This window comes from Pyxicephalus adspersus, chromosome 8 (assembly GCF_032062135.1).
Source record: "Pyxicephalus adspersus chromosome 8, UCB_Pads_2.0, whole genome shotgun sequence".
NCBI lineage: Eukaryota > Metazoa > Chordata > Amphibia > Anura > Pyxicephalidae > Pyxicephalus > Pyxicephalus adspersus.
In genome coordinates, this window is record NC_092865.1 from 69,390,483 (window position 1) to 69,403,094 (window position 12,612).

Sequence of the window (12,612 nt, forward strand, 5' to 3'; positions counted from 1 at the left end):
GGACCAGGGTTGGGTGAGATGTCACCAGAGAGTATCAATAAAGTGAAAAAGTCATGATTTTGAATAATAAACTTTTCCCCGTTCAAATGTGTACTTTAAAATATATGTATATATATATAAAAATAAATATAAATACATACACACACTTATATGTGAATAATGAAATAATGATATCACATATGTAAACACGATATTTGTTTCATGTTCACTACTCTACATTTGTAGCTGTATTTTTAAACTTCACTTTAAATATACGTGTACAAATTTATGGTTTACATTCCACATCTGTAAATACAGTATACTTATATTTCTTTGCAGGAATTTTCTGTAGCTTAAGACAAACCGGGCTTGCTAGTTTGAGGTGACAGGTTGCAGACGGGCTGTCAGCACCACTGAACAAGGTGTTGATACGATGTTGTAAGTTTCCACTGAGGAAATGGAAACAAGCACATAGGCATTATTTCAGATATGTTACAGGCCTGATTTCTGTCTGACAGGCTGAGCAATAGTTGTGTTATATGAGATGCATAGAACATTATTACTGACCGCAATGACATGTTACGCAAGGTGATGAATGGACTTCACAATGAACACTGACATGACATACAGGCCAAGGGGGTTCACTGTCAGAGATACTGGAGGCAGCAGTGATCTAAGAAGACAAGAAAAAAAAAATTACTGGACAGATACAGAAGTTTAGATGGCATTAGCAAAGAAGACAAGATAAAAAAAAAACATTAATGGTATTGACAAAATATACAATCTAAAGCAGTGGTCACCAACCATTCTGACCTTATGGGCCACTTAATTCACAGAACTTGGACCGCTCATGCGTAGGGAGCCGTGTGTCACTCAAAGGGGAAGAAACTTCCCCCAGAGTGACGTGATGATACCAGAACAACTCTCCCATCGCAGGCTCAGACCTGCTTTCTAAATTCTAGGGCGGACATGGATGCAACAAAAGTTGTGTCCACAGCCCTGTGCTACTGTTCCCCCAGGATGTTTAGCAAGCAGGTCTGAGCCTGCGATGGGAGAGTGGGCGGGTTGTGTCCATACGGGGGACAGAGCCGCGGAGCACCAAAATTTTCTTGGGCCACCGGTTGGCCACCACTGATCTAAAAACATTTACTTGTGCAACATTACACCAATATTCCAATCTAAAGACATTTGAGAAATTCAGCATTTGTTAAAACCAAATGGAAAAGTTTCTCTTGGCAGGCATTTAGAATAATTATTTCTATGATGCATCAGATGCTGCAGCATACACCACATTGGTTGCACAAATGCCTTGTCCTACACACTAATCTTTGCAGCAATATGTACCTGCCGGAAAGTGGGGTTTTGCTAGCATGAATGTAGCCTGCAGGCCCTTTTCATGTGAGTGATACTTACAAGCCTGTAAATGGACTTGGCAAAATTATATTCAATATTGGACATTGCCTAAAGAAACATGGTAAAATGGAGTCAGAGCCTACATAACAAAAAATCTAGGATCTACTAGATGCACATAAACCTGAGGAACATGGCATTAGTAGATATTATTGGAAAATAATTGCTAATCATTGGTCTCAGGAGTTGTCAGTTAGTTAAACAATTAACCAGGAATTGTTCTTAGTGGTTTCTTAATGGTGGTAATATTAATGGAGGATTAATATTGGAGAATGGATATAGTGGTAATATTAATGGAGGCTTAGTCCTAGGTGCTCACTTTTTTGAGAGACACAAGTTATTACTGGAACCTTGAAGTCACAGTCACGCAGGAAATCAGTCCACCTAACAGTGCCACTTGACAATCCTGTTGTCACAAGAGACAGGACCACTAGGGGGCGTATGGAGGTGGTGTGAGCCTTAAGAAGGGCCAAGGCGCAGAGTCTAAGCAGTAACCAGGTTTTCTCCAGAGCCTCTGATGGTGAGGATGTTGTGCTGCAGGTTACAGCCAGGTGGCGGTCCTTGGGCACACCAAGGTGGGCAAGCACGGTACCAATTAACAAAGCAGAAGGATAGTCAGGAAAAGCCTGCGTCGAGACAGGCACCCAGCAAGAGAGGTCAGGTCAGACGCCAGGGGTCAATAGCCAGGGATCCAAGAGACAGATGGCAATGACAGAGGGTCCACTGTGGGCACAGGGAACACAGGAGACACAGGAACAGCAGGAGGCACAGGAGAAGCAGGGATAACCATAGGCAGACAGGAACACAGGAACAGCACAGGAAGTTGGCTAGGAACCAACAGACTGGACAACGAGGGGTTAACATAGGAGCTGGACACAGGAAACACTGAATTAAGCAGCATGTGTACAGGAACTAGTTGACAGAACTAAGAGCTCGGCACAATGGAGACCCAAAGGAGACACGACTTGTTGCACGAACACAAAATGGAGTCTGAGAGCTAGCTAAATAGACAGGGCTGGTTAAGAGGCTATTTTCTGATTGGCCAGCATCATAGACAGAGTTGATAAAGCTTGGAAACAGAGGCACGCCCAGCATCAGAACTGCTCGCATGCGCAGGAGAGAGACGCCTGTGCTTTAGTGAGGAAGAGGTAAGTGTAACACCTGTGCAGAGAGAAATACAATTTATTTCTAATTTCATCGTTGGTATATGCCCCAGTACCCAACTTCACATGCCCATTGTTTAACAAATAGATGATCATTGGAGAAGAACAAAATATGACCCCCCACTACACACACACTGAAACATACTGTGAGGGATTAGCATCAGACGTACTCCTTCCCTAGAGCTATTCCTAAATCCAGTTTTATTTTTTGTGCACTCTTCCTACATTTTTTTACTTCAAGCACATGAACAGAAAACAAAAATCCAGTGTGTAACCTCACATAGGCTTAGTGTCATAAATAATACATAAAAACACAAATTTAGCCTTCTAGCTCTCTCTCTGTTGATCTCCTCAGAGGTATCAGTCCTGAGGACCTTAATTTTGTGTGACCTCCTTGCCTCTCCCAGCATACAGGCTACACACAGCCTGTCTGCCTGAACTACCTGGCCTCAGGTTCAAACTCCCCCTTGTCTCAAAGACAGGTGCCCTTTTATTATCATTAGCCATGTGCTCCAAAGTCATCCTCAATTTCTGGCCTGAAAGAGGCATGGAATCCCTGGCCCACCCATTCGGGACTCTCCAGGCCTGGGTCCCAAATCTGCAGCACAACACTTAGAGCCTTAATATCCAGACCCTTTATCCCATTTTCCTGAGAATAATTACTAGAAAGGTGCGTCTGTAAATACATTATATGTAAAGTGAAAGAAAAAGATTAGGCTAAAGACATGGGAAGGAGCATAGCTTCCTGAAGAAGCCTACAACGGACGGAACGCGTCGGGTACAAATGTTTGCAAACTCATACTTTCTAGGTCCACACTGGACTTAACTTCCAGTCTATCATTTCATAGTAGTTGCATATTGTTTAGTGCCATTGTTATGGCCATGGACGGAACCATCACTCTTTGTATTGTATTTTTGAGAAATGTATCGTGAATACAATAATCTTGCCTAAATAAAATCCCTCTGTTGTGTTCTCTGTGTATTTTTTATGATATTTAAGCAAAAGCTGCCAATAAACTGAACCTAGACAGTTTGCTCATCTCCATCATCTGAAATTTTAACAGAATTTCCCTTATTTCATAGTACGGTTTTCCTTTAAATCTGCAATACTTCACTGGACAGTCTCTACCCGTTATATATAATAATCCCCTTGGATAAATTATCTGCGTAGGGAATGAGTGGAGCATAGGAACCATTTATGTTGTCATTTTCCTGTACTTTTTACTTGTGTGTTCCTGTGTCTTTGTGACCTCTGTTCCCGTCCAGCTGTGTCTGTTTTGTACACAGATTATTGATCACAGCCTGTTGCACAGTGTGGCTTCATAGCCCTAGGGAACCATTCTCTTTTCCAAAACAGCCAGAGGGGCAGAGAATTACTAGTCTGTAGGGAGTTTGGGGATGTGTCAACAGCAACCTGCTGTGTGAGAGGGTTGTAGGACTGGCACAGCATGTCCCTGTATCAGAGTGGCGAGCCATATGTTCAGGTGAACTGGAAGAGTGTTGAAAATGTCTCAGCCCCCTCCTGATCCCTCCACGCTCCCTGAGGAGAAACCCCCGAAAGAGATCAGTCCGGTGAGTGACATTAATGCGACACCAAGATTGGAACAGAAATGCAGACTTGTCTATATAGTGTTGATTTTGGCTATACACTGATATTTACTAATTATGCATCTGATTTTATGCTGTAGAAATAAGTGAATCAATCTGCAATCCAGCACTTTGTTGGTGGATATAATGTACAAAAAATTATATTCCTAAACTACATCTTAATGTAAGAGTTTGTCTTTAGTTTTGAATAAATTGAGGAAGTGTTAATTTATCTTTTGATCTGTCATCCCCCCTCTGGGAAGAAATCTCTCTCTGTATCCTGGGGACCATTGCCGAAAGTTCAAAAAGTGAAAGTAAATTCACTAATAAACAGCTGTTACCATAACATGAAATGAGGGAAGATCTTCCATTGTAGACATCTGTTCCGGTGACAATTTTCTAATGCTCACCACATTTCTTCTTGCTGAGCATTTCCCTTTAGATATAATAATATTAATGATGATGATGCAGTAAAGCTAGTTATACACGGGCCCTTGGTTCCTTTTGATGGAGCAGTACAATCAATCTTTTCATCAAATCATGCATAAATTGATTCTGAATTTGATTTACCAAAAGCAATTGATCCTGAGTGTAGACCTGAAAGCACCCCAGTCGATCAGGTCCGAAAATTTCCATTAATTGTACCATCTGATGGGTTTTTGGGATTTCTGTTACATCGAATTTTGATGGTCTTCACTATATTCTTCTGTTGTGGGAGTACAATTGATTATTCTCTAGATCAAGAGTTTGCATTAAACAAACTGACCTGATAAATCAACTTTAGTTTGCTCAGTTATCTATGGCTCATTTAGGAGAGGTGTCCTTGTTGGATAATAATTGATTGGATAGTATAGGTAGGCTCGGTACAGTTATTTTGTACAATGACTATACAGCTAGATTGTAAAGTGTATGATGAAGTTAAAAAAGGGTTCTCCTCTGCAGTTATTCATATTTGTGTCTCTGGATTAAAAAGAAATCTGCCACAGACAGCAAACAAAAAATGTTAAATTATGATTGCTCACCTATTGTTCACCTATTACAGTTCACCTATTACAATTCCAGCAGGTTGGCTTTTCTGTTTTGAATTGCTCTGCAGCAGATGTGAGCAAACTTGATTGATTTCTCTGACAATTCTCTGTTTGCTACAGTTTCTCTGTTGTAGCCGACCTCGGGGAACAGCCATCAATAAAGTCCTAATGGCTCGTTCACACAGATGGTTAGCTGGTAGTTGGAGCAATGGTTACCAAGTGGTTGACTATTAACCGTTGATTGATCATTTCCTCTTTATATTTTCTTATATTCCAGAACCTAGCAGGTTCACACATGCAGCTTGATTGCATCTCCCCACAGCTGGCAGCCAATCAAAAATTTGCATGGTAGCGAAGAAATAGCACTTGCATATGTGAGAGTGAGCGGTACTGAAGCCCCTATTCATCCCTATGGGGGCTGGGGGTAAATGCACTGCAACTTCACTGCCAGTGTATATAAGCCCCCATGTAACTGCCATGGACAAACCATACGTACCTGCACATTGTTGCAGGCAGCTAGTCACGTATGGTTGAGAAGCATTAACTGTGCTTTTTCCATAACTGTCCATGTGAACAAGTCCTAGGGGAAGACTCTTTTTAATGTAAAATCTCATCAGGTGTGTTGAATATTTTCCAATACATTTCTCCAATGGTCTTTTACCATTTTCAGAGGTGATCGGCATATTTTGTCTGATATAACACCATTCTAAAAAATGATATGCTACATGTTGGTAGTGTGGTTATACCTAGTGGCACAAATAATGTTTTTTTTTGCAAGATCTGATCCAATGCCATTCAATACATAGCAATTGTTTACACTTGCTTGCTTTTTTTCTCCTTTTTATAAACACCTGAGCAATCCCAGCTGTGTAAAATAACAATAAGCTTCATGTGAAATCATTATTCTATGAAGTATCTCCGCAAAAATAAAATTCCTATAGTAGGCGATGGATACAAATTGACTCCAGCTTTGTGGTGCCTTCTGGAAAAAGCAGCAAGCCATTTGTTGAAGCAGGAAATTGTAAAATGATATTTTATACTAGTAGCATTTATTTCAAGATAACTTGTGCAGCAATCATTGGTCAGATTAATTTACTGGACAACACAAAAAGAATATACAATGGCGTGCAATGGTTCTATAGAAACATATGCTCTCAGATTTTCTGCAAATAAGATCCTTATACGTTTATGGCTAAAATATTGCTCATGTCAAAAAAATAAAAAACTTATATGGAAAACTCTGCTCTGGTCAAATCAGTTTCCCATGTCACTAGTCCTTCGTCTGTTTAAAAACCTACAGTGCCTAGAGAATTCTCCTTATCTGTCACATTTGTGGGGCTGTCAGATTCCAAAATCCTCACCAGGTACAGGGATTCCATCCATTGGCCCCGTGTCAGTCCATTTCACAGTAAGGACATAGGACCGGCAGAAGAAACCACGGAGCCTGACATGGGAACGGGAATCAATTCTTTAGATTGACCTCAAACACATGTGCAGATAAACAAAGTAAAATCAGCATCTTATCGGCAGACTAATACCAGGTCAATGACTCAAAGTATTATATACAGTCACAATGACAGCCAGGCACCCAGCATGTTAAAGGGAGCCCAGCCATTGCCGCTTTTCTTTTTCTTTTCTTCATATCTGTTTTCTATTTTGTTAGCTGCTAAATATCTTAGTAGGTTTAATATTTTATTGTGATATTATTAATATTATTATATATTTTATTTTATTATCATTATTTTTATTAATACTATTAATAATAATAATGATAATAATAAAAATGTGCAATTTTTGTTATTTTATATTTTATCATTTCAAGAGAAGTATGTATAGTTTATTACCTTTTTTAGGGACAAAACCTGAAATAAAGTTAAAACCTTTTGAAATCAGCCACTTAAAGCTGTCATGTCTAATCCAGATATCAGGGCTGGAAACACAAAGGAAGATTTCGCATTTACTATTTAAATAAAAAGGTACTATATTATGTGTACAATGCAGCTCTTGTAGAGATTGTCCAAGGCCTTGTGAGTATTAGTTTTGGCTTTGTTTCCTGACGTTCAAATAATCTCGATCATGGATACTTCATATTTTGTGCAAACGTTTCACTGGTGTCCCAACTGTCCCTGAGCAATGTCCTCATTAAAGAAACAAAGTCCATTCACAGAGCGAAATGGTTATATAGTACTGGCAAAGCTGAGTGACAATTCAACAATATAAAAAAACAACAATGATCACAGCAGATCTCTGAATTCTGGAATACTTTAGATAAGTTGTGCTCTGCATGGCTGCTTGTATGTAGAGAAGGGCTGCACTTAGTATAGTAACATACAAAGTTATATTCCATGCTGGGTCATGCGGGGGATATTTAAGAGACAAGTGATCAAAAGTAAAATAAAGGAGGAGTCATGTCCAATCGGGGTCATCCATCAAGATCATCTCTATTTGTCATTTATTTCCATCGGTAGATAAAAAGGAAATACCATTAATATTGAACATTATGGCCCTGATTTTTAAAGCTTGCTAAGGCTGCAGAGGATACACTTTCATTAGTGAAGCTGGGTGATCCAGCAAACCTGGAATGGATTTCTTCAAAGTCATTTTCTAGCAAATATTTTTAATCCTGGACCAGATCTATTTCAGGAAACAGATTTACTGATCAGGCCCTAAATTGAAAGAACTATAATAATTGGTTTTATAAACAGTCATGTAAAACATGTTAAGCATGAGAAAGTTTTTAAAGTGAACTTGAGGCCAATAATATAAAGTAATCTGTTAAAATTATACATTATGTTTATTATTGGTTATAGCGTTAGTGATCAATGCTTCCCTCGGCTTCTTTAATGTACTAGATGAAACACTAAACATTTTTCTTTGTCCTTCATTTATGCATCTCAATGGTTATTTTAATTTTGACTGGATTGTTCTTTTATCTATTTGATTTTTTTAGTTCAGAGGGAATAGAGGGTGAAGTGATGCCAAGCTTTCACACAGCTGTAGCTGATCATTCACATTATTCCTCCTGATTCCTAACAGGGTACTATTTACCATAAGGGCATTCATGGGCCGATACAAATGTTTCCCTTCTCCTGCCACCTATGGGGTATCTGTGGCTAAATCCAACAGGAGAATTTAAGGGGGTGGTAAGATTAAAAAAAAAATAATGTGATTTTTTTTTGGTTTGGAAAAGAGAAAAGTAGTTTTGCTACCTTTTTTATGGGCAGTGGATACTAAAATAATCACACGATCAAAGGGTATACAGCCTCAATTCCCAGGATACATGTATGGCTTCCCTTCAACAGGTTTCAGTGCTGGTTTATAGAAATAAAAAAGAAGTTCAGTGTAGGCTTCAAGTTGGTCTGTTAAAAGTTTACATAGAGCTAATAACTCTCTCCCTGTCCCTACACCTCTAATGCTTAGCAAATATCCAATCAAGAACCTTGTACTAAATTGTAGAGGTAGAGGAGAGCCATGTGGTTCCCACAGAAAGTATTTCAGAATGTTGCATATTTAAATCTACAAATTTTATTAAGCCTATTTGTAAAAAAAAAACAACACTAAATTTGCTTATTCACAAACCTGTAAAGTTCTACCCTCAGAGGGTGCTGAGAAGTTCCTGGCTTTGCCCAGAAAGAAGAATCAGAGTTATGAAATAATACATTTATTCAGCATATTCCCCCCTGAGACTGATGCACTTGGTACAGCGTAGTTGCAGCTTTTCTAGACCGTTCAAATAAAAGTCCTTTGGTTGGGCCACAAACCAGCTCTCAGCTGCATCTCTGACGTCAGAAATGTCCTCAAAACGTTGCCCCTTCAGGTGTTTCTTCAAATTCGGGAACAGATATTAGTCCGAAGGGGCCGGGTCAGGTGAGCAGGGGGGATGGTGGACCAATTGGAAACCCAGGGTGTTCAATTTGGAAGCTACAACACTGGACATGTGCGCAGGTGCATTGTCCTGCAAAAAAGGATCCCTTAGGTAAACTTTTCAAGGTGTTTCGTCCTAATTGCCTCCTTCAGCTGGTCCAGGAGGTTAGCATAATACTGTCTGGTGATACTAGAGCCCTGAGGTAGGTAGTCCACCAACAGAATACCGTCTTTGTCCAGAAAACGAACACCATTACTTTTTTGGCTTCAGGATCATAGATGTGGAGCCCGGTTTCATTCTCAGTCACTAACCTAGCCAAAAAGTCCTGTGCATCTTCAAAATGGGCCAAAACAGATTTTGGATGCTTCACCTCATTCCTTCTTCTGATCACTGTTCAAACATTTCGGCACCCACTTCGCTGAAAGCTTGCGCAAATCTAGGATAGTGCTGATAACAAACCCAACACGCTCCCGTGAGATGCCAAGTATCTGGGCTATTTTTTTGCAGATATTCACTGGTCCTCAATAGTCAGCTCATGGACAACATCGCAGGTTGCCGGGTCAGTTGAGGTTGGGGGCGCACACTGCGGGGCTCATCTTCAATGGTGAAATGCCCAGTCTTGAAACGAGATATCCAGGTTCTGACAGTGCTGTAGGAAGGACACTCCTCCCCCAGTGTTTGTGACATCCCAGTGTGAATGTCCTTTGCTGACTTTCCCTGGAGAAACAAAAACTTCATGATGGCCCGTGAAACTTGCTTGTGCCCCTGCCATTAAAGTTTCTCACTAAAAGAAAAAACATTTTTAAGAATGGCAAAGACCTGATATTTGCACAGTTACATACTAAGATATTAGGCTGTCATATGCCCCCAAACTCATTTTTATATTTCAACTGGAAGGGGGCAAAGCCAGGAACTTCTCAGCACCCCCTCGTATATACACATTCATTTTCTCTTGGAGATACCAAGTTTGTCATGCTGTCACCATGTTTGTGATGAGCAAGCAGTAGCTAGTTGCACAATGTGTGTGCTGAGAGTTGAATCTCTGGTTAATCATTTTACTAGATACAGCACAATGACACAAACCACCGGCATCTTTCAAATAAATTGGAACATAAAAAATTTGAAAAGAGGGAAAATTCCCACTTAACAGGCATGGTGTCTAAAAGACAAATGATAATGTTTCAGATCTTGAGTGAATGTGATATAGTGTGTTAAGAAAGTAATTCTGATTTTAATAACTTCCTACCAATTACCAGAAATTTGTGACTCTCTTGAGGTTTATGCCTGCAAATCATTGTGGTATTTTTAGGGTATTAGCGTAAAGAACTTAATCTGATTCCCAATTTGAGTTCTATACCCTTCTGTTAGGGCACTGGACCGGTGGCATAAAGTTTTATATGAACATATTCATCTTTGTTTTTACTTCTGATATCAGTATAAACTTAGGTAGGTAGAGTATATTTGCACCCGGGGAGGCTGCCAGTAACACACGTCCAGTCCTATTATTACAACACTTTCATGCTACAGAACAGCAAAAACAGTATGGAACCGCAGAATTCTGCCCCTCCATAGAAGGACGAGGTTCTGAATTCCTCACAACTAGCTGAGAACAAATAACTGATAAGAGTCTACCCACAGTGGAAGGTATTGGAACCAAATTTGGTATCTGGCATTATCAACAGGTATTTATTTGGTTGACTGATAAATAACAAAATGCTTTATTTGTATCTTTATGAAATTTAAAGGGACAAAATAGGAGACATTTTACAAACTATTTAAAATGAAAGACCTCAGTCCTTTAAATGATTAACAAATTATAAAAAGAATACAGCTGAACTCCAACTTTACCATTGAGTGACTTTCTTAGTCCTGCTAAGACAGCAACCAGGGGTTTACAGTTTTTAGATTTTCAGAGGGGTTTACAGTTCAGATTAAACTGTCCATTTTCATTAATATTGGAATGTTGGGTTTATGAATTTTCCAAGGCTGATTGTGCCACACCATAGTCAGCATATGGCTATTTCACACAAAGTAATAAGCATACTAAGATCAATGCCAATACAGAATATAAATGTTTGTGTACATTAGAACTTCTAATTATGGTGTGTGAAGACCTGAGGGAGGCTTAGGCTACGTACACACGTCATGACTCCCATCCGATAATCGCCTCAGGAATATCAAATGAGAATCTGACGTGTGTACAGTGATCGATGAACAATCGTAATGAAAGTGAAGGAGAACAGTGGAGTGCCGCTCCGTCATTCTCCCCCTTCCCTCTCCATAGAGCAGAACGGTGCTGTACGTACAGAGCTCACTCATTCATGCATCGTGCAGTCTTTTGTCGTTGGAAAGGATCAAGAAAGATTGATTATTGATTATTGCATGTGTGTACGTAGCCTTAGTTTTGCAGGCAAGGCATTTAGTGTTGTGATAACAGCTATCACAGGTGCTTGAAACAGGTCAGGTAATGAAAACAGGTACAACTTGTGTTTGGTGACCAATAATAGAAGGTTAGGACCTGTGGTCAGGGTTAGGAAGGTTGACAAGTATAATGATATAAGGTTAATGGAAGTATGCATTGAGCCAGTTCGGTCCATGGCTGATATCTGGTTTGGATAGGTATGGTATTTATTATGGGAGGCACTGTCAAGCTGTGGCCAAAATTCTTCCAAAAGACAACAAGGTGTTGTGTGTTCTTCAAGTATGTATTTGCTGTTATATAAATCTGGTTAAAGTCTTTGCCCAGCTTGTCTTGTTTAGGAAGTCTGTACTTTATCTGTATAATTGCTTATCACATGATCAGACAATAAAATGTTTTATCCCCGGAGAAAACCCTCCAACATAACATTACATGCCTTCTGGCAGTATATGAGTTCCTCAAGTCAGATGTAAATAAGCTAATTACGCTCTAACATATTAGGTAATGCCATTTACAAGAACATTGATGCAACCAATAATTTGAACGCCAAGGACTTGCGGGTTTGAATAACAGATACATAAATAGAAGCCTAAAACTGGTCAATAGTTAACATTATAAAGATTTAGGAATGTTTACACACAGTTATTAGATTGTACAAATGTTTGACAATAAGTAGAATTTCCATACCCAAATTGATCACAGAAGTAATGTTACTCATATTGATCAGTATGGATGAGCAGATTTAGCTGAAATTCTATTAGTACAATCCGATGGGATCAAATAATAAACACAAACTGCCAGTTCTCCGCTGGCATAATGCCATTAATTTTAAGTTGATGACTTTTTGGACTATATGAAGTAGCACAATAACACCTATACATTATGATGTATACATTAAAGCTTAGCGAGTGAATAGGGTGAACAGTTTCTATAGTAAATCAAGTCCAGTGTCACATTTACCATTAGGGTGACAGTGCAAAGGCCCCTTCTAACCTACTAATACCCAGTGCTTCCCTGGCATGACCAATGACAATACCCAGCATTTCCAGGTACAGAGGATTATGTACACATCTACCAGCCAATCACTAGGCATGGGCACTGTAAGAACAAATTATTTCTCTTTTAAGCTGAAAATTTTCCAGTAGAGTTGTAATAATATCA

General features: G+C 39.4%; 2 protein-coding genes across 5 annotated transcripts in view; one reads left to right on the forward strand and one right to left on the reverse strand.

The window, feature by feature from the left end:
• Positions 1–654, reverse strand: part of LOC140337341 (uncharacterized) — a 151,823-nt gene extending 151,169 nt beyond the window's left edge. For both annotated transcript variants that reach the window (XM_072421060.1, XM_072421062.1), the window contains exon 1: positions 547–654. The gene's annotated coding sequence lies outside the window, so the exon portion shown is untranslated. The remainder of the gene's footprint in view (positions 1–546) is intronic.
• Positions 655–3,840: 3,186 nt separating this feature from the next.
• The window catches only part of TMPRSS6 (transmembrane serine protease 6), a 55,346-nt gene continuing 46,574 nt past the window's right edge, over positions 3,841–12,612 (forward strand). For all 3 annotated transcript variants that reach the window (XM_072421065.1, XM_072421066.1, XM_072421068.1), the window contains exon 1: positions 3,841–4,124. In XM_072421065.1, the coding sequence (XP_072277166.1) occupies positions 4,059–4,124 (66 nt within the window). In that variant the 5' untranslated portion in view covers positions 3,841–4,058. The remainder of the gene's footprint in view (positions 4,125–12,612) is intronic.